Here is a 26,971-nt window from a genome sequence, read left to right on the forward strand (position 1 = left end):
TTTTGAGGGTTAGCCATCATGCCTAGTGGTATTGTACTGTCGTATCCTCATGGCCAAGGGCCTGGTACTGTCACGTCTAAGGGTCCTATCGTCGTGCTCAAGGGTCATACCGTCGTGCTCAAAGGAAGTAGTCTAATGCTCAAAGTGTTTTTCTTATCTGTTTCTTTGGACCTGACCAGACGACCATCAGCCACGACAGATTTCTAAGCAAAGCATGCATACAGGAGCCATGGACACTGCGGCCTTCCATGTATGTACTGTGTATAGCTATTCCTGGTACAGATACCCTCCCTCCGTCCCTCCTGAACTGCTCTGACCATGTTCCGACACTGTCTGGTGTTGCACTGAATGGGAAATGTAGTAAATGCTACAACGCTTAGCCTTTTCATCGTGACGGTGTTGACCGTATTGCTCTGTAGCATTGCGTGTCTTTCTTTCTACCTCTTTGTCTTTCTGGCAAAAAATATTGGCTGAAAGACTGTGTTGTGTGCGACACTTCGGTAGCTTATATGATGATTGCACATTTATTCTCATTGTAGAACTGACCTCAGCTCGAACGAAGCAAATAGTCTAGTCAGTTACATGTTGCTGGTGTGAGTCAGACGGCGATGGGATTCCACATGCCTTTAAGGAGGTTGACAACGCTCACAAGTGCTGCGAGGGGAGGGGGTCATCCTCCAGGGGTGGGAGAGAGGTGGCGAGACACGACGGGCGTGGTAGGAAACCTGGTTAGGTAGAGGAAAGGCGACAGGGAGACTGGGGGAGGAGACGACGTTACGCACTGTGGGGGTAGTTAACCGGCCAGTGAATAGCCGTAGACGGAGTTGTTAATATTCTTGCGGGTTTCTTGAAGCCCCACACGGCTTACCCGGCCGGCGGGTCTCACGTGTGGTGGAACGTGGTCACGGTCATTGTCGCTCTCACTTGTGGATAATGTCATCGTTAACCCCACCTATCCTGTAGGGTGACCTTAGATCCTTGTCTCGTGTAGGGTGACCTTAGATCCTTGTCTCGTGCAGGGTGACCTTGGATCCTTGTCTCGTATAAGGTGACCTTGGATCCTTCACTGCCTTCAGAACCTCATGTCGTGTAGGAAGCCTCATGGGACGTCCTGTGGTTTAGGAATTCCCTGCATCCTGTTGCCATGTAGAGGGGTCTGATTTCCCGCCCTAATGCTGTAGAACGTCGTCAGTAACCCTTCCATTCTTTTGTGATGTCTGGGTTGCTCCTTCAGTCTGGTACAACGCCATCCACCCGCCTCCGTAAGCAGAACGTCAAGTAACTTCGTCAGTCTTTACCTTTAAATGTACTCACGTAACCTTTGGATGAAGTATGTGATGGCATTTGTTGACTTTTGACTGTAATGTGTTGTGAGGATTACCTGTGAGTAGACTAAATGATTAGCAGCCAAATTTACCTCATCCAAACTATTACTCCGCCAGGGGTACTCCCAGACTGCCCTACATTTCGACCATCCTTTAGAATTGTACGGTATGAGAACTACTTTCAATTTGTGAGTTTCTCTCTGGACGGAGTCTCACGCTGTGAGATCTCTATCACAGTGTGAGAACTTTTTCTTGCAGAACTTTCCTTTCGATGTGAAAACTTCTGCTGGTTAAGTAAACACCGGACATATCTGAAGAGCTGTGAGTTTCCTGTAGGCGGGTTTGGGAATCTGCGGGGTGTGCAGGTGTGTAAGCCGTGTTTTGAGGCCCACAGATGTTTTAACTGAGGGGTGAGGCCTACAGGTGTCTTAGCTGTGTGGTTTGAGGCCTACAGGTGTTTTAGCTGTGGTTTGAGGCCAACAGATTTGTTAGCTGTGGTTTAGGGGCTTTCACGTGTAGTAGCTGTGGTATTGGGGGCCCCGCGGGTGTGACATCATCATTAATCCCCCATGGCAAGTGTCGTCACAGGCTCGGGGTTCCACACAAGCCTTTGATCCTCAACGCCCAACTCGGCGCCGACGTCAGAAAAGACCGACCTCCCAGCTCCTCCCACAGAATCTTACTGTGTCAGCTTAACACACCTCAAACCCCCTCCTCCTCCTCCTTCCCACTGAAGCTTGTTATATCGGCTTAACACACCTGACACCCCCCCCCCCCCCCCGCTCCCCCCCTGTCCTTCACCATCCGCGTCAACACACATCATACCCTCCGACACCCTGTCTTCCACTATCTATCCCTTCCACTCCATGTTCAGGTCATGTCTTACCTCCTCTCTTTCCTCTGCCTCTCCTCTCATGGTCCCTCACTTTTTCCCAGTTCCCCTTGTAGAAGTCGTGGTTATTGAAAGTCTGCTGTAAGGACACACACACACACACACACACACACACACACACACACACACACACACACACACACACACACACACACACACGGGCCTTCGTGGTGCGCTGGTCAGCGTTACTGACCAAGAGTCAACATGGGTTCGAATTTTGGACGTGTCTATTGGCCCACACCCAACACAGGTGGTCATCCTTCTTCAGACTGGTCGCAAAATGGGTACCTGGAATGTTAATCACACCCACACCCCTGAGGATCCCATGTCCACCCGTTCATCTGGGGCCTAAGAGATCTGTGCTGGGGTGAACGTTGCCATAGCTCCACTGGGGAAACCTGGGGAGGAGTGGGGGAGTCTTCTAATGGTCGCTGTTTACTTCATTAAAGACTGGGCTATTATCAGAGAGAGAAGAGAGAGAGAGAGAGAGAGAGAGCCTACCTGCTTACGAATACCTACTTCTCTGGCATAGACAGAGATTATGGCAGTGTTTTCGTGTGTGCTTGTGCTTGTGTATGTGCACTCGTGTGGGTTGTTTCATTCGCCCAGCTCCTGAACTGTTGGCAGAAAAGTGTGGAGGTTTGGTTTCAGTGAGAAACATACCACGTAAGGCTTCGTGTCGGCCTTGGTTGTAAACATATTGTTTTACGATGACTCTTGACTGTGGCTCAGGAAGCAGACGGTGCGAGCTTGCATGCGGAAGTCATTGTGGACGTGGACTACACTTGTGTGGCCGGCATGGAGTATACATTATGGGGGATGGCATGGAGAATACATTGTGGGGGGGTTGAAATGAAGTATACTTAAAGGGGATGGCATGGAATACACAGTACGGGGAAGGCACAGAGAATACCTAAACGTGTGTGGCATAGGGTATGAAATATGGGCAATGCCATGGAGAGTACATTGTATGCGATGTCATAGAGAGTACATTATGGAGGATGGTTTACAGTAAGCAGTGTGGAGGAAAGTTGAGCTAGGGTGAAAAACATTTACAATAGAAATAGTTTAGATCTTATTTACATGGTAGTGTTTGGTACTCATCTAAGCAGGAGGAGGAAGGACGGGAGTGGGTTGTGTCTTCAATACGGCGAATCTCCGTGCCTTACTGCAGGAGTGGCTTGGGTTGTAAATGCTGATGTAAAGAGCGAGCTGGCTTAAACTCCTTCAGCATTAGGTTGTCTCTGGGGTGTCATACGGCTTCGCTGGAGTAACTGGTTTCAGACGAGGGATTTCAATCCGCCAGAGAATGAGACGCTCAGTTGTGTGTTCCCGGGGCATCACGTGTGGTAAATGTGATCACGGGGGTTCGAATCACTTTCGTGGATTTGTTTGGAAAACGAATGATCCTGGGTGAGGATGATTCAGAGGATGATCGACTGAGGTCGTTTTCCCGTGTGTGTGTGTGTGTGTGTGTGTGTGTATATATATTATATATATATATATATATATATATATATATATATATATATATATATATATATATATATATATATATAGCCAGAGGTAACAGATATTATATATATATATATATATATATATATATATATATATATATATATATATATATATATATATATATATATATAGCCAGAGGTAACAGTGATACACGTTGTCTAGTATATGCATAAAACCACAGGGAAATGAAACACGCTAAGTTCCCAAGAATGAGATAGAAGACGTAGGACAGTCATTTGATATACGAGGAAGAGACGTAGCTAAGACGCCATTTGTCATGTACTCCCATGTTGCGTGTGATGTTTTAATCGTTGTGTATCGGAAAAACAAAGAATTTGGAACGTCTTCATAGTAATCTTGTGGTCTTTCATTTCGAACTTTTATAGGTAACCGTTCCGCTTTTTCTTAACTATATGAGGTTATAATCTATGAATTGATTACTTTATTCCACATTTGATTATTCCTTCATCATGTTTATTGATCCATCATTTCTCTCCCTGTTCCGTGTGGCGAATTCATCTTACCCATCGCTTCAAACCAGTCATTCCTTAACCATCTACCTCTTCCCATAGTCATTTGATGGTATGATCCTCCTACACTCTCCCTTGTGGTCCTCCCGCATTGAACACCATCTCGTGAGGTCTAATGGTTGGTGAAGGTGAAGCCTGGTGATGCTGTTGGCGATGGTGGGGGTGGTAGTGGTGGTGCAGGTGGTGCCTGCTGATGGTAGGTGATGGTAGAGATGGTGGTAGTAGTGTTGATAGCGAGTAATGAGTTGATGGTGGTGTTGGAGACGCGCGTTGGTGGTGGTAGTGGTGGTGACAGTAGTGGTATTGTTGGTTTTATTGATAGCAGTCGAGGTTTAGCGTCAGTATGTTTCTGTATAGTTTTATTATTGGCACAGGTGTCAGTATGATTATAGAGTTATTATTGGCACAGGTGTCAGTATGATTATAGTTATTATTGGCACAGGTGTCAGTATGATTATAGTTATTATTGGCACAGGTGTCAGTATGATTATAGAGTTATTATTGGCACAGGTGTCAGTATGATTATAGTTATTATTGGCACAGGTGTCAGTATGATTATAGAGTTATTATTGGCACAGGTGTCAGTATGATTATAGAGTTATTATTGGCACAGGTGTCAGTATGATTATAGTTATTATTGGCACAGGTGTCAGTATGATTATAGAGTTATTATTGGCACAGATGTCAGTATGATTATAGAGTTATCATCGGTACAGTTGTCAGTATAGTTCTGTAGTAGTAGTATTTGCAAAGGTGTCAGGTTTAGTTTTGTATAGTGTTATTACTGGCACAGGTGTTCGTATACATACAACAGGTGTTGTATGAATGAAAATAGTTCATACTTTAACCCTAGGGATTAGTAGTATACCAGCTGTGTTATAATGTGTTGAGTAATTGTAATATAAGGTAGATAAAGACCACACTAACATTATACTGTGTAAGACAACCGGTTTCATAGTAACACTTTTTTGTTCCAGGGCTGAACCGGCTTTGTAGTAATGATAATGTTTACATTTTTCTCCAGGTAGAACCGGTTCCAGAGTAATGTATGTGTTCTTCCTAAGCACAGCCGGTTCTGTAATAATGTTGAAGTACGTTTTCCCCTGGTAGAATCGGATTCATATTAACCAAAGGATTTCTTGTTTTTTCCCCCCTTGGCAGAACCGGTTCCACGACATCCACACCCCGCAGGATACGGTCCAGCAGTACGTCGAGAAGTTCAACGAATTCCGGGAAGGACCTGGTTACCCTGCTGCGCAAACCGCCGCGCCGAATTCATAGCCCGAGAGCCAAGCCCCCTCCAGTGCTTGGCTCGACTACCCAGCCTGCCGACTACAGCGAGATCGACACCCTCCTCTACCCCAGGAATAACGTGGCATACCCGCTTATCCTGTACGACTAAGATCGAGAACCCTGCCTCACCCCAGCACCTTTTCTGACGTCCGTGTTTCTTTTAGCGCTTGGCCTCGAGCTCCCCAGCATCCTTCATCATCAAGATCGACACCTTTGTTCCAAACCCGATACCTATACCTCTACTAGCACCCGTCGCAGACCCCTCTCTCTCTCTCTCTCTCTCACGAACTTGTAGCAAAACACCCCAGCTTCTCCTAAGCAACTAGGCATTCTTGCTCTCACAGGGCACTCGACGGAACGCCCTTGGCTCTTCCCATCCTCCAGCACCAAGTTGAAACAGCACTTCCATAGAGTACCCAGCCCAACAACCTACGTTAAGGCTCTGCTCCCGCAAGTATTTGTTCCTAGGATCAGCTTTACCGAAGATAGAACTTGCTTTTCCTGTCACATGAGCCTAGCATGCTTACCCGCTGTAGGAGGAGAGTTTACCATCCCCCGAGTATGCTGCATTCATTTGGCAGATGTATACAGCACGGCTTAGTATACTGAGCATAGTATACTCTGATGACATGTGCCCATTGTTCTGAGCGTTAGAATTTTAAATGCCAAGAATACTGCGTACCTCTGAACATGTTTTGTTTATATTGTATATGTATATCTTGTCCATGACTATGCTCCACCCATATGCCAAGAGTATATCATGGTCTTGGTTATGGTTAAAACTCGACCAAGTTGTATGGTTGCGCACAGTAGGAGCACGAATAGTGGTCGAGGGGCCCCGGCTTCTAGAATCATACTAGTCACATTAATGCTTCAGATTGCTTGCTTGCTTGCCTTGTATAATGTTGTACTCTAGTTACCAAACGACCTTCAGCTTACACTGCCCTGCTTAGTTTTAAGTGTCTCATTTGCGAAAGAATTAGTGGTGGATAAGAAAGTTTTATATTACAGCTACAAAACCAGTGCATTGGAGATTATTGTTTTCTTAAAACTTGGATGTGTTGGCTCATACTTCATTTGCCATGATGTTTTTACCATTAGAATCACTGGCATCAAGGATGGATTCTGCCAGTATATATGTACACCTTTTGTTTACCAGTAGATGGGAAGCTTCACTAGACATTCTAATATTCAGCAGGAAAGGTGTTAGAATGCAGACGAGGTTGCACTACCTTTATGAAAAGCTTTTTGAAATCAAGAAACTACTTATTTTAAGGCTCCCTTATCAATAAAAAAAAAAAAAGATGAATTGCCCGCATGTAAAACTGTACATATAGTGCCACAAGAAGAGGATGAAGTACACTGTATAAAAAAGTGAAATTGGTTTATTATGAAAGGAAATCCATGCCACAATTAACAGTAAAGGGAAGTGTTAGTTTGCCAGTGTGTAAATAGTGGGGAAAGGGGGAACACGTGCCAAACTTTTTGAAGAAAGAAACGTGCTGTGATAATGGAGGAGAGGAACAGAAATGTACGACTAGAAAGAAAGAAAAATGTGTTGCCATTATTAGAGGAAGGAAAGTCAGTGTATTATTATTACGTGAACTTACTGCAGCGTTCTTCACCCTTAAGTAAGTGGTGGGTATCTTGCTGTTGTAGTATGCTTGAAGATCAGAATGACAGAGATGTGACTTGCAGATACGTGGCTGGCTGTCAGGACGCACCCTGACTTGAGTCCTAGGGTAGTTGTGAACTGACTCTTGCAAGCGGGAAGAGGGACTCTGGCTCCAGAGGATCGAATGGACTGCACCCAGATGTACATCCCAGACAGACATTGGGAATTAATGGTGTACTCGTGATTTATATAACCTAAATAGAGTACAAATATTTGATGTCCGCCGGATTTTACTTGGCATATAGGCATCTACCTTGACTACAGCATGAAACAGCCTGGTTATTCGTGTTCAGTGCCACGTATATCTCTTTGCTCTGACACGGGGGGGTGTGGGGGTATGGTTGTTTTTGCCTGGCTGTACCGACCGGGTTTTTACTGGGTGTTGGGTCACGTCCGTTGCCCGCTCTTATCCCCATTACCGCCATCCCCCGGTCTGGCCCGCAAGGAGGAGCAGCAGCAGGAGGAAATTGGTGAGGGAGAACGGGGAGACTTGAAGATGGGTAATAAGAATGAAGGTTCAGAGGAGGCAAAAGAACTGTTTAGGAGACGATGAGAGAAAAGGCAAGAGGGTGTGAAGGAGGAATTGTTGCAGGAGACGATGAAGGAAAAGGCAGTAGGTTTCAGAGGAGGAAGACGAATTGCTCTATCGCACAGTGAGTGAAAAGGAAGAGGATTTACAAGATAATGATGTCGAAAGGAAGAAGGGACTGTCAAGGAGACGATGGAGGGAGAGGAAGAGATACATGATGCGTGAATGATGGTAGGGTTGGCGGTTGGTCGCTGTAGAAGACAGAGGGGCGAGGGTAAATCTGGGACGGAGCCAGGCTGGTCTGGAGCCGTGTTTGGCCTCCAGACGGGAACATTATAAGTCCCGAGTGTCTCATCAAACTGTCAAAAGTTACCTCTTTAGTATGTAAGGTTGTATAATGCTATTAAAATATTTCATATACATTAAAGCTTTCATTTATAACCCATTTATGTTGTGGTGGCGAGCCTGTAGATACGCTGTAGTAAATATGGTAAACGTGTATCGTCCTTCATCATTATGCATCCTGTAGGCCTACGGTGTGTCAGTGTGGAGAGCGCTCCATCTACGTTTTGTTACTAAAGATTTATGTTAACTTCCATCCCTATTTTTTTTTATTGGGATGTTGCTTTTGCTGTTAGAGCTGGTTTCCCCCCAGCCTCCCTCCATTTAGGTCTTGACTGGTCCTCTTAAGTCAGGGTGCTGTTTTGTAGGATTTTTTTCCCCCCCATTCTTCCTACATAGCCAGACCAAGTCGGTCGACGTCTGTGAAGTAACTTTGAAAGTACTTTTCACTTCCAGATCTCTTTTATCTCGCCGTTTCGTACATTTTGTTTTTTTATTTCTTTGCTTACATGGAGGAATGACCTTATTTTAGCATCCTGAATTCCACTTTGTAGTTTGAGGATGAAATTTCGTCTTCCAAATCTGAACAGAAGAATAGGTCTTACTGTAGTTATTCAAATAATGGTCATGGCTTTTCGTGGCTTATGATAAGTCTTTTAGGAGGGGGAAAATAATGTCAACATGTTGGACATGTGTATTTTATACAGCTTTTTGTTCAACACAGACTCGTATATACTCAATATACCAGTCCTTAAGACATGTTCCTCCTTCAGTTTCTCTTCTTTCTTCACCTGTATGCAACCATCATTCCTAATTCTAAGGCATTTAAGATCGAAGGCTTGAAGGGTGACACACCATATTCTTGACGTTATTTTGAGGTCTTCTGAATCTGCAACAGTTTCTAGATTACGAGCATATGCAAAGATAGACCTATTTCCAGGTTCATCATCGTAAGGATACTCCTCCACTGTTTTCAGAATTTGATTCACTAGTCTGATATGGGAGCGGCGACATAACACATCTTGCCGTACACCCGTTTTTAATTTTCCAAGAGAAGGAGGCCAGGTGAGGATGTTCCCTCTGAGGCTCAGTCTTCTGTTAACGTTACCTGAATATATATATATATATATATATATATATATATATATATATATATATATATATATATATATATATATATATATATGAATTATATCGAGAAGTGGAGATAAGAGTATCGACTAACAATCAAATATATTTTTATAGTTTCCCTCTGACAAGTAACTCGTGAAAAGATAGCAGATTCTATTTCCGTTGCGTACCATATTCGAGGGCGTCATCTACTTTATTCTCGGACTCGTAAGTTACTAAGCAGTGAATTATGAACAAACAGCTATAAGCACCAGCTTTAGAAGCCATGTCTTGTTTCTCATGTCTTCGTAAGGCATATTTGTTTAGAGAATGAAGGACATAAAAAGTCTTTAGCAGTAGTGTTGTGGGTAACTATTTCTCTCTCTCTCTCTCTCTCTCTCTCTCTCTCTCTCTCTCTCTCTCTCTCTCTCTCTCTCTCTCTCTCTCTCTCTCCCAAGGACATATTACAGATACATACACGTCTCCTCAGATGTAAACAAAGGGTATATAACAGGTCGGCCGGCCCGATGTGAACAGCGTCCCCAGGAACCAAGCCATCCGTTGTTCCTGACTCCTGTGCTTGGCCCACTGGCTCCCCTGCCTGCTTGCCTGCCTGCTTGCCCCTCTCCCTCCATGTACGTGTTCCAGGCAAGTCCCTCATGTTCCGTGACAGATTTGTCTTCCCTTCTGACACGTGGCGACCTTATGACCTTGTTTGACCAGAGCGTTTCTCTCTCTCTCTCTCTCTCTCTCTCTCTCTCTCTCTCTCTCTCTCTCTCTCTCTCTCTCTCTCTCTTTGTGTGTTATTCATCCAACCTTTGGATTTTTCCCGTTCGTCTCACCGGTCATGGAAATTTTGAAAGCCGTGTCCTCCCGGATTTCTTTTTTTTTTTTTCCTGTTAGATTCTTTTTTGTTCGGTTGGTAACGCTTTGCAGCCTCCTTTCCGCTCTCTTGCCTTTCAGCTGTACAACATGGCTCCCGCGGGAAGGGAGGGAGGGAAAAATTGTGTTCAGACCTCTTGTGGTCGTCATTTACGCTGCAGTTAATTAGTGTGAAAATCGTGCGCGTGTGCCCGCTTGTGTATAGATATATATCTGTAATTTGTAGAGTTCATTGGTTTCTATATGTCAAAATTATAGATAGATAGATATAGAGAGAGAGAGGAATTGGAGGACTTTGGTTCAGTAAACCTCTTGCTTGGATTGTGGACATGCTATGGCCTCGTGTGCCTTAACTTGCTGAAGCTAAAGCACCTGCATTATCACGAATAACAGCGTCATGTAACGTGACTTTGTACTTGTGATATGACGTCACTGTGATGAACACGTAGGGCTTGCCATGTACTTTCTCTTCTCGCATTTAAATGGTTATCGGAAAAATAGCAGTCTTGTATGATTAAAGAACAATCTCTCTCTCTCTCTCTCTCTCTCTCTCTCTCTCTCTCTCTCTCTCTCTCTCTCTCTCCCTCTCTCCCTCACTGAGGTCTTGCAGCCCCAGACGCTGGGAGGTATATCCGGGACATAAAGTCTGGCTCCATAAGACTTAAATCTGGAGGAATTTTCAGAGGACATAAAGGCGAGGCTTCCTAAGACCTGCTGTTGGCATGTGAACACGTCCCCTATAGCTCACCTGTTTTCCCGGTGTTCTCGTGTTGTCTGATGCTCAGTTGCCTTTGATTTTGGGTGCATCAAGTGCATATCGCCCTCACATACAAACACACACACACACACACACACACACTTCCACTGTACACGCTCATAATTCATGTCCATTCCTTCGTTTCCAGAAATTCAGCTTCTGTCTACGACCTGATTATTGACAGCGTTGACTTCTAGACAGAGTTGCTATTCAAATAGGCTTCCTAAGTCTGCTTGTGTGTTTCCGACACTCTCTCTCTCTCTCTCTCTCTCTCTCTCTCTCTCTCTCTCTCTCTCTCTCTCTCTCTCTCTCTTCCTTTGAAATTGAAACTCTTTCCGTATTTTTATGGCCAATTTATCAGCTCAGTTATCCTATTTAATATCCGTAATAAGACTGATTTCAACAGCCCTGCCAAAGAAGTGCGATAGTTATATTATTCGGCAGGTTTCGTAAACACACGATGCGGAAATCGCTCTGTGATGACAGTGATTCTCATGGCCAGTCTAACATTGCTCTACGTTGAACGTATTTCCCAAATACTCCTTCACAGTTCCTCACCACTCGAACTTGGACGGCTCGTCTCTTCTGAAGACACGAGGAGCCGTGTTCTTTCCTCCTTGCACTTCATCACAAACTCCTCTAACCCAGCACACGTCTCCAGAACAAATTACAATTCTCTTCACCTCCTGCTTCTGTCTCGATCAATACCTGTTGCAGCAACATGTAATTCATCTCCAGGACTTGCGACTCCACTAGACACACTTTTAAAATGGCCGAAGATGTCTAGTTGCACGTTGCACAAGGGGTTCTAGGGCTGTTTTAGTGAACGAGCTCAACGCGCAATAAAACCTTTCATAGCTAATGAACGTATAAGCAAATCAGGACGTCGTAGGTTTCATAAAGATAACATAGAACATATTTAAGGCGAACCTTATACAGCCGTTTAAAGTAATACACCTGTTAAAAAGAGATTATGACCATAAAATGTTATGGAACATTAAAAGTGTGTAAAAGAAGACTTTAATGTGGCCTCGTACTTCATCCGTGACTTAATTCATAAAACCTTTTCTAAAACTGAAGAGATTAATATTACTGTGGAGTTAAGTTGCTCTCTAGTTATCATTCTTCTTACATACAAAGGATACGACCTGTGAATACCACGTTTGAATATCTGAGAACATTTCCTTAATGTGTCGACCATGATAAGGGTTTAGGAAGATTATGGTAACACTTCCAGTGTATTTATCGGCAGACTACCCACCCATGTATTGGCGCACTCGGGTCAGTTCACATCCAAAATTAGGCTCTCGGAGGAAAAAAAAGGGCACCAGTTTTATGGCGATGAGTACGCACGCTTTACAGATAAAATATACAGCCCCATCGGACGGTGTAAGATATGGCTCAAATGAAAAGCAAATAAGCCCCACCATGTGCTTTGTTTACACTGCTTAATCCATACGAATCGCTGCCAGGGGAGGCCAGGAGGTTAGGCCTAGTGTGGATCCCTCCCCTCCTCTATCCTCTCCCATCAGGGGTAAATGTTTCATTTTCCCCAGCGAAGCTTTGTGTAGCTTGTGTGTTGAGCCTGACAGTTCTACCAGCAACCAGTGTGCCTGTCTGTCTCACCTAAGAGTGCGTTTATGCCAGATTGCGCGAACAAAGAAATAGAAATGATTAGCCGCGACTGAACCTTTGTGTGGGGGTAATTGACCAGGTAAGAGAGATGAAGGTTGTTGCCATGTTAGATCCTATGGTTAGAGGATAGGTTCGTCTTGGCTGGAAGCCTGACAACCCCTCTCTCTCTCTCTCGCCCTCCCGTTTTCTTTTCCCTCGGGAAATTCTTGAGACTTCGACCACCTCGTACTTATGGCATCCTGTCCTGAGACACCTCCCTTCACCTAGGTCTCTCTCTCTCTCTCTCTCTCTCTCTCTCTCTCTCTCTCTCTCTCTCTCTCTCTCTCTCTCTCTCTCTCCAGCACCCTCCGCAAGATCTGTCCGTCCTACACGCGAGTCACGCTCCGGCTATCCCATAAAGTTTGGTAATCTAATAAATTTCTCATTTTCTCTTACTAAAATATCGAGCGAACTCGGACGTGTGAAATGATTTTCGGTGTGTGTGTGTGTGTGTGTGTGTGTGTGTGTGTGTCTAGGCTCAAGGTTATTTCCTCGTGTCTTTAATTGTGGCCAATCAGGTGTATGTATACATATTTTGATATGAAAAAGTCTCATTCAACTGGATTGAATGTTAGAGAATCTGGTGTGGCGTCAACATTCTGCATGAATAAATATATGTTGATGTTAGGCCTATATTAACCCCAAGAAAGGCCTAGAGCTGATGTTCACCTGAAGTTAAACATGAGCAATCGCAAACTATCTCTGTATTCATTCACAAGCAACCTCAACGAAACCCAGTGTTCTGCTGCCGTTTGAATTCCTTTGTATTCTTTGAGTAGGCAAGCCTACATGTTAATCATTCTTCCCTCGTTAGAGCAACGACCTGGAAGAATCAAGTTGATCATTTCATGAGGCTTTAGTTCAGTTAATACGAGTATTTCCATCCACGGAAACAATTCTGTAAACCGGGAGTGAGGTAAAGATGATATGCAAAGCCGATATGCCATCTATTTATGACCTCAGTTTTTGCTTGTGTTGATTGTACCTACCTGCCCGTTGTTGTAAAATCTCCCTTGTTTTCTACTGAAATGAACGAAGAATAAAAGATAATACAATGCAGTATCTCGTGTATGCGGATGAGAGCGAGAGGCCCAAGTCGCTTAACCTTTCACCTGGGGTTAGCCCGTTCACGGAAGAGGTCACGGGGTTATCCTGTCTATACGAAGATTTTACCGTGACTCCCTCTCTCCCTCCCTCTCTCTCCCTCCTCATCAAAGAGTTTGCCATTCAAAGCGGGACCGTTCGTGCGGCGTTATCGGCGGTGCTGCCCGTCAGAAATAAAAGGTTTCGACGGTGGGGGGAAAAAATAACAAGCATTTCATGCCATTGGTGGAGCTGCTGGTGAAAAATAACGGCAGTTATGACACAAGAGCCTTATCAGTACCGGGCGTCACTACCAGTTGAAAAACAGGAATTAATGTGTGAAAGCCTCATCGTTTGTAGGTGTCGCCTCCTGGTAAAGATAAGCAAACTCCAGTCATTAGATGAAAGACTTTTTGTTATTACAAGACGTAACCATTCGAGAATGCAGCTTTCTTTATGATGAAAATGCATTATTCCTAGCAGTTGTCTGTTTTGAAGAATGTCTGTTTTGAAGCTGTCTGTTTTGAAGAATGCGTCATGACTTGAGCTCTGTCTTAACACACGTAGCTGTTCAAAAAAAGCAGACATCAGATTTATCAAAAGCCTTTTCCCAAACGTGTGTAGCTGCCAAGAAAGAAAAAAAAAAAAGAAACGTGAGTTATAACACAAACTCCGTTTTCTCTCTGATTTATACCCGGCCTTCCAAAACAGCATCAGTTATAATACGAGACACGCACCACCGCCGGGGACTATTTGTGCTGGCACATATTGAACATAAACCTGAGGTGGTGTGGCCCTTAGCCGGCCGGTCACTGTCACTCACACACACACACACACACACACACACACACACACACACACACACACACACACACACACGGGATGTTGGGAGGTGAGGCAAGACGCGGATGCTGCTGCTGGAGTGCTTCAGCCCATTTGGAGACGCATTGGCCACTTCGATGTTCCTCCCGGCCGTTGGAGGATTAGTAGCCACCTCGATGTTCCCTTTATTCACTCCTACCCACTTGAAGAACATTGGCTGCTTCATTGTGTCTCTTGCCCAGTGGAACAGCTTCATGTATTTCGATGTTCCTCCTTCTCACTGGAACAACACTTAGCTACTTCTATCTTCCTCCTGCTCGCTGGAGGAAGATAGACTACTTCGTTGTTTCCTGAGGGTCTTCGTGAGTGGTAATGTATTCCTCTTATGAGCTCGCTGGTTATTTTTCCTTTTCGCTTCTTACTTGTTCGTTGTTTCTTGAGAATGTCTCTTAATGATTAACAGCTTTGTTGAAGAAGTGTCTTGCCAACTGGCCATTTCTTCAGTTGACCGTAGCATGAATGATTAACTGTTTCTTGAAATGTGTTCTAAATGTTTCTGTATTTCTCCTAAGGTTTAAACGATTATTTGTTTCTCCGGATACCCTCATACATAATGGTTCGTGATCTTCCCGTGGTTTTAAACAATGGGGAGCTTTATCAGATGGTTCTGAGAGTTCTCCTTTCATTTCTCTTAAGTGGTTAATTAAGAGTAATTAACTCATACTGATCAGTGAATAACCTGAGTATTCTCTTGATTGCTTTGCCACGTAGACTCCAAATGCCCGTCTATAGGAAGAGCAGTTGAATGCATCATCACTAAGGATGTAAGGACCAACACATCGTATTTAAAAGGTCTTGGGAAATGGAAAGTCTGATCGAAGTCGTTCCATCGGCTCAGCTTCCGAAGGTTGCGAAAGTTCAGAATATCGTCGACTTGTCTTTCTTGACCCTTCCTCCAACAACAGACTGATGCTGCGAATACTCGAGTCAGAACGATGCGAATACTCGAATCAGAACGATGATTGGAAATGGGTTCGTTTTTTCAGTAGCGATCCTTTCTTTGATGGTGCTCCTAAGGCCATACGAAACGAGGGTTCTATTGTAACATTTTTCTTTTCCGAGTACAAAGGAGGTTTTGCGGTATCTTGGTATGGTGGAATTTTTAAGTCACGGGTTTTGTATTTGTGAAGCACATTTGATGAGCACTGAAGTGCCGCGAAGTTCCAGTTAAGTAGTGTCTGATTAGTCAACCTTTTTTTCTCTATTTTCCGGTTTAGCCATAACACGTCCGTTGCGTTGGAGATCCAGGACAAGCAAGATCACCGAGTACATGGAACCGTGGGGTGGGTAGGGGAATCGTCCGGTAACCTGATTAAGGCTAATTCGATCCTGAGTAGCCGGATGAGACGGCGTTGAATATTTAAAGATGGGGAGAAGATGTTAGGGGGAAAGAGTTGAATATTTGAAGAGGGGGAAGAAGATATTGGAGGGAGATAGGAAGAGGGGAGGAGGTAAGCTTCCCCTAGGGAAGGGGAAGGCATTTAACCTGGTCGGAGAGTCTCGTAGGACACAAGGTAGGGAGCTAAGTGTTCACAAAGAAGGAGACTCCAGGAAGGAAAGGTTGAGATGGAAACAAAAATAGAGTCGAGTGATCATATGGAGTGTTAGGGTATATCACAGTGAGACTCCAGGTCGAAAGGGAAATTAAGGTGTAGATTAAGGTTCACCAGGATGCATGAAGACATGGATGAAGGTGGATTATTACGGGGATAAGGAGGACCAGAGCGGGAGATGAGAGTTTATCTGGGTAAAGAGCTCTGGGTGTATTAGATTGTAGGTCATGGTGTTCCTGTGAAGGATTATATAATATAGTGAGGTAGGAATAAAGGCAAAGGAAATTAGGAGGCAAGTTATACTAAAATAGGAGTCAGACTGTACCACCATAAGAGATCAGTCTTCCACAGTGGTGGTGATGGACAGATGGAAAGGTATTCCAGAGTGGTGGTGTTGTGGGGGAAGGGGGTTGGCATCGGCTGGGGTCAGGAGGAGGGGGAGGGAGGGAAACAAGTAGGTCAGGTCAACCCTCATGTGTCACGCTGAATTTAATAAGTGGCTCCCGACGGCTGCCTCGTGAAATATTGCCTCGCAATTTTTTACTTTTTTTTCAGAAGTAATATTTAGGAGACCCCACGGTTAACTTCCAGCCGGAGACTAAACCTTCCGGGGATACGTGAGACCTTCCTGTGATACAGGTGACCTTTCTGTGTTACATGGGACCTTTCTGTGTTACCTGGGACCTTTCTGTGGTACATGGGACCTTTCTGGGATGAATGGGACCTTTCTATAATACACGAGATTTTCTTGGGATACATGAGACCTTTCTGTGATATATGAGACCTTTCTTTGATACGTGAGAGCCTCCTGGGATACATGAGACTTTTCTGTGATACAGGAAACCTTCCTGTGATACATAAGCCAACAGGGGCCGATCCGAAGCGTCGATTCCCCCAATCTTCCGTAGGATTCCCCAGAGGCCTCCACTCTCGCTGCCAGACACCTCAGCCTTACTCCACCACCACACCATCACTGTCAAACGCGTCACCTCAAGACATCAATCTGTTCATTGATAGCACTCTCGTCTTCCCTGTAACCATAACACTGCTGACCCAGATAGGGTCACATAGCCAACTTGACCTCAGTAGGCTCCCCTCGGTAGGATCACATAAATAACACGACGCCGATAGGTTCACATAAACAACATGACCAGGGTGAGAGGATCACATAAACAACATTCATTACACTCGTCCCCTTGACATATATTTCGTTGGTCCATTCTCATTAAACGAGGTCGTATTCCAGATTAGCTTCCCTCTGGGTGGGCTAGGGGCTTGGGTTGTCCTCCGGGGTGGGTTAAGGTTGAGCTAGGACTGGGGTTGCTCTTTGGGGTATGGGAGAGGGGAACAAGGGGTTGCCCTTTGAGTTAGGTTACAAGAGGGTTAGGAGCTGGGGTTGTCCTCTGGGATGGGTTAGGGTTGGGTTCGAGACTGGGCTTGACCTCTGGACAGGGTTAGGGAGGAGCTTTTTCATCTGGGTTGGTTGGGGTTGCTCTTTAAGGTGCATGAAGGATGGAGTTACCCTAAGGGATAGGGCCGGATGACACAACTTGCCCTATATGATACCACCTAGTAAGGTCATTACTACATGGCAATTTGAAGGCTCTGCGTGTCTGACCCAATATGCCCGTCCAGTTTCGTGCCGCTTGAGCTAAGGTAACATTCCTTGTAATACTCAGCAGCTGATAACGTCTATATTTACATACCCTGTGTGTTTATATTTTACACAACAGACGTTTTGATAGGTATTTCGGTATTGGTAGATATTCCTGTACGTACGATGCAGTATTGAGGGATCTAAAGTCACATACATTGCTCCGTTTATCACTGCTTCAGTAAGGTTAACCTGAATCTCCAAAGGCTCACGTTGAAGTCTACAGAAGCTTATCTAGAGTCTCCAGAAGCTAAGTCTGTAAAAGCTTGTCCAAGTCTCTCAACGGTTTTCTTCAAAAAAAAATTTGCTTTAAATCAGAAGCCCGTCTGTCAAGTATCGTTTCCCCATCTGTGTGAACTGCTACTTACTTGGTACTACCATGCTCTGAATGCCACTTGCTTCCTGGTTACCGCACTCTAGACTGCCACTTTAGCTTCCCAACTACCGCACTCTGAGCTGCCACTTTTGCTACCCAACTACCGCACTCTAAACTGCCACTTTAGCTTCCCACCTACCGCACTCTGATAAGCCACTTTTGCTACCCAATTACCGCACTCTGAGCTGCCGCTTTTGCTTCTCAATTACCACCCTCAAAACTTAGCTTCCTCCTTGGCCCCCTCACAGCGGGCCTCCAGTATCCTCCTCACAGTTCCCTTGCGCTAACCCCCGCCATCAACAGGACCCTTCAGATGTGTCGTGCTGATAAGCTTAAAGCTGCCTGCTCTGTCAACCCCGATGGCATTCTTGGAGGGGGGCGGGGTGTTCCTCCCGAGTCGAAGACAGAAGGGCCATTTGCCTAGATGTGTTGCCGTGGTACGGGCAGTTGTGTAGTTATGTTGATTGCAGTGTTCTGCACCCTCATCACACGTCAGTACGGTACCGAAATGCTCATTTAGATAATTATATCTAATTTGTACATTTTTTTTTTCGTTAATGCTGTCTGGTTGAATCATTACCTCCTTCGTGTGTGATATTGTATGGTTTGTAGTGGGGAGGGATCGTCCTCAGAGTCAAGCGTTCATTGTAAAGCGCTGATATGTGAGGAGACGCACATCCTAAACATGGCTGATCTTCGTAGTCTCTCAGGTGTGAGCAGTTCGTGCTCGCTGGGTTCCTTGAAGTGGTCTGTCGCAGCATTAGTGGGACATTAGAAGAATTTTGTCTTTTCATTCATGATAGCGAGTAACCTAAGAAAATTTCTTTTCATATTTTGATTTTGAGTAAAATAGAAAACGATATATATATATATATATATATATATATATATATATATATATATATATATATATATATATATATGTGTGTGTGTGTGTGTGTGTGTATATATATATATCACACGATATAAACAGTTTCAGAAGTGTTCTTAATACATCCTACAAATTTACATAACTGCACATAGTTGAAGTAAACAAAAATCAATTAAACTATATAGTTTCCGATAAGTACTTCGAATTGTTTGTAAATGCATGAGGCCAAAGTTAGAGTGGACACTGTACAAAATATTCAATTTTTTTATTTGCAGCTTCCACTGAAGATTAATGAGTTAAGTGTATAACTTTGGCTTGATGAATGCAACACCGCAAGTCGCGAATTCGAAAATATTTAAACTTTTGCGTATTTCAGGCCAGCAGAGTGAATTAATCCCCCTCTTTGTCTCTCCAGCCCTTCCCTCTGTTGTGCTAGTGTTATACATTGAATGTTACCCTCAGTAACAAGGATTATGATAACACATTTACACAGTGGATTAAACTTTAGCCACTGCTGGGCCTTTAAAGATCTTAACCAAGGTGGGGTTTATTGATATATATATATATATATATATATATATATATATATATATATATATATATATATATATATATATATATATATATATATAAAGATATGAAAGGGAAATCATTCTGCCCTCTTTATTCACGATTTGTTGCATTTTGTTGAATAACTGAATTTCAATATTTCACGGGCGAGCGCTTTCAGCATTATAAACCAGTTATTTAATCCGTAGAGGAATTAATGTTTGCAAATTAGTTTATTCTTGCTAGGAAAAAGAAAACTATCATGGAGAGGATGTCCATAGCTAAAACATGAAACAAATGTACGTGCTTCATGTAGACTGTAGAACAGACCAGAGTTCCCTGATGCTCAACTGGATGGTAATGGGATCCCAGTCAAGTGTGGGTGGGGAACCAGCTGGGAAGGTACCAGAAGAGGTCAGCCAAGTGACGTCATGGAGTCCTCTCAGAGGGCAACTTGAGCCACTCCTGTCGTCACCGGGGGATCTCCGCCTTTACCACCATCACACACACACACACACACACACACACACACACACACACACACACACACACACACACACACACACCTGTCAAGGGACAACATGCCTTGACGGATATATTGTCAAGCGCGTCCCGCCTCACTCCACAACTATTTTTAATATCGGCTGAGAATGTTGGAAGTTGGCAGAAGGTCAGGGTGAGCTGTTGCCATCAAAGTTAACATCAGCTGGCACAACCTCACAGCCTCTCAACACATCTTACGCCAGGTTTTTCATCCTTTTGAAATTGCTGGAAATTATTTATTTTTCTTTTTTATTATTGTTTAACATGTCCTGGAGATGGTTCGTTGTTATTATTATTGTTATTATTATTATTATTGTTATTATTATTGTTATTATTAATGTTATTGTTATTATTATTATTATCATTATTATGATTATTATTATTGTTATCATTATTATCATTATTATCACTATTATTATTATTCTTATTCTTATTATTATTGTTGTTGTTGTTATTGTTGTTGATTTTATGACTAGGTAGTGGGGCTAGTTGTGTCATGGGTAGTAGTATGTAGCAGTTTGATTTCTGCCTGTGGTACTGCTTGTTGGCAGTTGTATGGCTGGTGATGGTAGTTGCGGTAGTGATGGTCGTGGCAGTCACCATCTCCCAGGCAGACACGTCAGCACAGGACTACCCGTGTCACGTCTGGTGGTGCTATGATCCACTACACACTGTGGGGGAAGAAGACAAGGCTAGGTCCTCAGGAGACACACGACCCGGCTCGCCTTGTCGCCTTCATGCGGGTCGTGGGACAACACGTCCACGCTCTATGTGTTCCGAAGATCTCAGAACCACAGTATATATTATATATATATATATATATATATATATATATATATATATATATATATATATATATATATATATATATATATATGTAATGTTCTTGCGAAACGAAGCAATGTTGTGGAACTCTCTTCCGTCTTCCGTCCCGTCCCTCTTCCTATAACCTTTAGGACTCGGGTCTACATGCACCTAAAGAGCTCAGATTAATCCTTCCTGTTTTCTGTTTATGTATGTCTTACCTTTCATCCAAGATGGCCTTGACTGGGGCATGCGCATGAACGTGCCATGTCGGATATATATATATATATATATATATATATATATATATATATATATATGTGTGTGTATATAACGCAGCTTCGCAAGATTAGATGAATCTTTCACCTAAACACACCGGAGCCGGGCTGCGATGGGAGGCATTTAGGACCTTTTTTTTTCTCTCTCTCTCTGCTTCCCCCAGGAGACGGTGGTGTCGGGGTGGGGGGACGAGAGGGTCGTGAGGGGGTAATGACGCCCATAAGGATCTGAGGAAGGAGCAGCACGGCAGGGGAAAGACATGTTGGTGTGATGAGTATGTTGGCCTGAACTTATGAAAGTACAACGACTCGCCCGCTTGAGCGGGACGACTTAACCGGTTGAGTACGAGGGGTTTAGTGCCTTGAACACACGACGACTTGGCTGCGTGAGCGAAATATGGTCATTACGTGTAATGCCATGTGCTAACCCTCTGTCTGCCACAGTTTGCCGACTTGCATCCGATCTTTTCATATACAGTGACTTTACCCTTTTGAATACTGTAACTCGTCCCCTCGGATCAGTGACTCAACCCTCTGGAATACAGTAACTCAGACTCTTGAGTACAGTTCCTCAATTTTAGTTGACAATGGCTCTCCCCTTTGATTATGGTGATTGTACTTTCTGACTACCCAACACCCTTTTGATTACAACGGAAGCAATATGAGCTTGGTGCAGGGACTCAGTATCTCAAATAAAGTTGCTGTGCTCCACTGATGAAGTCAAAGGGGCCTTGTATGCAGCAGTGAGCGCGTGTAATGGTCTCAGAATTATCTTCAACGCCTGAGGAAGGCGTTGAAGATTATTCGTTTGGTGGATGTAACTCTACGTTGGAGGGGACTTGATGACCCTGACAGTCAGTAGGTCCTCAAAGGCCAGATAGCCAGCCAACGACCATTAGTTAACCAAGGTACAAGTCACGGTAACCGAGGTGGTGAGGCGCTAGGCGATTAGTGGGATCCCTGAACAGCACTTGTCACGTTTTAACCAAGGCCATTCAGCTTTGAGGCTCGTTTCAACCATCATTCGCCTCCACACACAACCATCGCTTACCGCACCACGAAACTACCTGCAGCATTCCGGCACCACCAATTACGCTGGCGGAGTGTGTAGTAAGTCATAGGTAATCCAGTTAGTCGTTTGCGGAATCTGGGTCGGGTGCTGGCAACAGTTGCAGCAGCAGCAACAGCAGTAACAGCAGCAGCATCGCGTACCTGCCTGGAGGAGGTGGGGATTTATCTCGCTGGAGAGCCCGGCTTGCCGCGACGTCGCCTCGCCTGCTTGTAGACGCGTGCGACCCTCAGCAGCAAAGACTGGGTTCGTATTTCCTGAGCCAGAGTGGAATACAGGCGCAGCCTCACCTTTCCAGTACTGATATTGACGAACGGTTTTGCCCAAAGATCGCGAGGAACGAACACACACACACACACACACACACACACACACACACACACACACACACACACACACACACACACACACACACACACATATGGCCCCATGCTCTCCCCAGCCCATAATATCCCTTCCCCCTTGCCATAATTTCCCACCCCTCCACTACTCTACGTCTCCCCCATCTGATACTCATTTCCCTTGTTCCCTCTTACCATATTTATTGTTTCGTCTGTTCACCCTCCCCCCAATCAAGGACCTAATCTTGTATTCCCCTCTCTAGGGTCCGGCAGGGAGGCACCTCACCCCCTTCTCAGCCTCAGCATTTACCCCCCCTCTCTTGAATCTCTCACCACTCCGCTCCTTTCCCCTCCCCAGTGGGAAAAAAAGAAAATCCCTCATGTCTTCCTACCTCCTCCGAACATCACCGTATTCGACCCCTTCTCCTTCCCCCTCTCTCCCTCCCTCTCTCTCTCTCAGACCAGAGTGCCACGGCTCGGTGCCTGTGATAACCAGACACCGAGGCTCTCCCCTTGATTCCGTCCACCGCTACCTCTCTTTCATGCTCCGTCGCCGCCACCGTCTTGGTCCGGCGTATACATACAATGCTCTGAGGGAGGTGCAGAACGTGCGGACCCACCTCCCCTCACTCGAGTTGTGGGGTGGCGGGGAATAGCTGTGGGGTGATGCTCATATATTGTAGACAGATACGAATGTGAAGAGTGTGTAGCTGTTTCTCTGTAGCTCTCATATAAAGCTATAGACAAATGGGTGAACGAAAGAAAAGAGTTACATAAGTGTGTATTTTTCTAGCGAGTTTACTCTCTCTCTCTCTCTCTCTCTCTCTCTCTCTCTCTATATATATATATATATATATATATATATATATATATATATATATATATATATATATATATGTGTGTGTGTGTGTATAGTGAAAGAGGTGTAGGACGGAAGTGTGTGCGTGTGGACAGAGTAGATGACTTGGGTGAGGCAGCGGCTGCCTCCGCCAGCCTTCCGGTTAATGCACCACCAAGGACACACACATAAACACACCCAGCTCCGTCTTCATCTTATTAAAGCAGCTCCCTGGCCCCTGCCTCCTCGTATTGTTAGGATAGGGAGGACGATAGTGCGGAGAAGGGGTAGATTGGGAGGGATGAAACAGCTGAGGTAGGTGGATGGCGAATGAGGGATAGATTGGTTAGGGATGGTTAGCAGGGAGTGGTGTGTAGTAGGCACGTAGGCCATAAGGAGGTCTAGAATAAGGCTGGGGAGATGGTTGATGAGACGTGAGTCATCTACTTTGCTCCTCCCTCTTGATGAGAGAGAGAGAGAGGGAGAGAGGTGGTGGAGAGGGGGGAATTTTAGTTATTAGGGTGATGGTTGATGAGGGGGAAAGATGAGTCACCCTCTCCATACACTCGTCCCGGCTGCGGGCAGGCCCTCGATGGGGTCGTCTTCGACTCGCGCCCTTCAGAAGACAATGTCGTGGGAGAGCCTCCACACATCCTGTGCCTCTGACGGGTCCTTTAGCATCAGTAGTAACTCATGACTGCTTTTTCAGAAAGTAGATAACCTCGTCATGGATCATCAGGTCTCTTGTTACGTGTCCTTACCATGTACTGTCCTCCAGCAGATAATGTCCTTCCTATGTACTGTACTGTACTGTACTCCTCCATTTGTACCGTCCTCTACCAGATAATCTCGTCATGGACCATCAGGTCTCCTGTTATCTGCCCTTCCCATGTACTCCTACGTGGAAGTCTCCCGCTCAGGGCTCTCTGTGATAAGCGCCTCAGTGTAGCTTTGTGTGTGGCTTTCTTCCTACTCGTTGACCTACAGATAGTGTTCAGGGCCAGACCCTTACTTGGAAAGGGAATCATATTTGCAATACGGATGAGAAAAACGATAGCGTATCTTCCGTGGTTAGAGATGAGACAGTATGTGTTCAACAGCTCGTTTTACTGAGCCAAGAGGTGTCATTATCAGGTGAGGTCGTGTCTGAGTGGATGATAAGGTCTGGTTAGATAGTTCATATCGTTAAGTTAGGTTACGTCACGTTTGACAAAGTCAGGAGACGAGGAACGAGGATACACCTCATAAAGTCACTTCAGATAAGGTCACATTCCAGTTAAAAGTCACATTTGACTGTGTCATATTACATGATCTCTCTCATCAGGTGGAAGAAAGTTTTGACAAGAGGCAGGTCATAAAACCGCAACTTACTTTTTCATGGCGACATGTCTCTCGGTGACACTTGATTCACTTAGCGCCAACAATATTAACCACGGGCGAGGAAGGTGGATTGCGCTAGTCCCAGAAAACTTATACTGAGTGGTTGATGAATGGCATGTGCGACCTTCCTGTATGTTGCAAGCTCGCTGCATACCCGCTGGCACGAAAATGGACAGAGTTAGCGAACGTTAATAGCTAACGTTCATAATAACTGAAATGATACCTCGATTAAAGAAAAAAAGTGAAGAATATTATAATGAATCTCATGAAATAATTGAGTACGTGAGTTTGCTCACTTCGTGTACTTTATTAGAAAATGACAAGAGGTACGGTCGCACTGCCTCTTCTTGATCGGTGATGGAAGCCGGAGGTGTTGGTGTGAGGAGAGGGTGAGGGTGAGTACGTCCTGTTCACATCAATACATCCCCAGGACCCACCTTTTTTTGCGGGTCTTCTCCGCCTTCGAGGCTGCACGTCATTCAGGATAATGATGAACTCTTGTGGAGCGAGACCGACCTCGACTAGATTGGACTCTTTTCCCTACCTAGACGATGATACACAGACTCGTGGAAGGATAACTCATCACCCGAACGTCAGGGATGTTTCGTGATGTTTATAGCCTGTGTTCATCACAGGTACTGCTGGATGTTTGATGTTGAGGGAAACGTTTAAGGATGTTGGAAGCAATAGCTGACCGTCAGTGTTACTGTGCCATTTGTGATGCTGCTGAGGTTTGAGAACATATTGGTCCTTGACTGATGTAGATGATGTTATGAGTAACATTTAAGGTGCCCTGATCTTTGGGAAGTTGTTATAGAGGATGTTAGAATTTGATGCTAGTAGAGAGTGATTGATGTTAGTGATGTAAATAACGTTCGTTATAATTTGAATAATAGTATGATTAAAAAAAAAATACATAGAAAGATGAATTGATGGATAAATGAATTAAAAATGGACGATTGAGTAGATTATTGAATAGATAAGTGGATAGATTCATAGCCATATAGACAGATAGATAGAAGAACAGAAAGACATGAATTAGAATAGGGCTCACCCCGCTCCCCAATTTATAAGTATTAATCAACATTTTATTTCCTATATTTACCATTGCCAGGCCGATGTTTATACTATCATCATGATAACTGTATGCGTCCGAGAGATATGCAAATGAGGCATCAAGGTAGTGATTGTTGCCATAAAGTTTTAATTCGTCAGCGTCTCTCTGATCTTTTTCCCACGCATGACCTGGCATTTCCAAGGCTTTTCCGGGGCTCACAGAAATGGTTCATAAAAGCAGAAGTGAACAGTTAAAGTCGGCCGGTGTTAAATCACGGGAGGTCAGTCTCATTTTGCGTGTGCATTAAGGCTGGACCGATGGGAATGAACGATAAGCCGGGGGAGGCTTTCATTTTCCTGGTGCTGTGGGTTTCGTCGTGTGGTCACGGTGGGTCATTTATGTTTCCCCGGGTGTTGAATGTGGAGGAGGTGTACCGTAGGGGGTATGCCCGCTACTCAGCACGTTTCCACGTGACTTTGGAGGTACGCCCGCTGCTCAAAATGTTGCACGTGGTGTTGTAGGTACGCCTACTGATCGTCAGGTGAACTCGGTTTGTTCTTCTATGGCGACAGATTGTCATTTGTCGTCGTACTCAACAGTGGGTGAGGGTGGTAGTGATGGTGTTGTTGTGTCTAGCATGGTGTTGTTGTGTTTGGCATGGTGTTGTTGTGTTTGGCATGGTGTTGTTGTGTTTGGCATGGTGTTGTTGTGTCTAGCATGGTGTTGTTGTGTTTGGCATGGTGTTGTTGTGTTTGGCATGGTGTTGTTGTGTTTGGCATGGTGTTGTTGTGTCTAGCATGGTGTTGTTGTGTCTAGCATGGTGTTGTTGTGTCTAGCATGGTGTTGTTGTGTCTAGCATGGTGTTGTTGTGTCTAGCATGGTGTTGTTGTGTTTGGCATGGTGTTGTTGTGTCTAGCATGGTGTTGTTGTGTTTGGCATGGTGTTGTTGTGTCTAGCATGGTGTTGTTGTGTCTAGCATGGTGTTGTTGTGTCTAGCATGGTGTTGTTGTGTCTAGCATGGTGTTGTTGTGTTTGGCATGGTGTTGTTGTGTCTAGCATGGTGTTGTTGTGTCTAGCATGGTGTTGTTGTGTCTAGCATGGTGTTGTTGTGTTTGGCATGGTGTTGTTGTGTTTGGCATGGTGTTGTTGTGTCTAGCATGGTGTTG

At 44.6% G+C, this 26,971-nt stretch overlaps 1 protein-coding gene across 1 annotated transcript in view; it reads left to right on the plus strand.

The window, feature by feature from the left end:
- Nucleotides 1-8,182, plus strand: part of MED20 (Mediator complex subunit 20) — a 44,587-nt gene extending 36,405 nt beyond the window's left edge. The window contains exon 5 of the mRNA XM_071670078.1: nucleotides 5,427-8,182. Coding sequence (XP_071526179.1) covers nucleotides 5,427-5,546 — 120 coding nt within the window. The 3' untranslated portion in view covers nucleotides 5,547-8,182. The remainder of the gene's footprint in view (nucleotides 1-5,426) is intronic.
- The last annotated feature ends 18,789 nt before the right edge of the window (nucleotides 8,183-26,971 follow it).

This window comes from Panulirus ornatus, chromosome 14 (genome assembly GCF_036320965.1).
Source record: "Panulirus ornatus isolate Po-2019 chromosome 14, ASM3632096v1, whole genome shotgun sequence".
Classification (NCBI taxonomy): domain Eukaryota; kingdom Metazoa; phylum Arthropoda; class Malacostraca; order Decapoda; family Palinuridae; genus Panulirus; species Panulirus ornatus.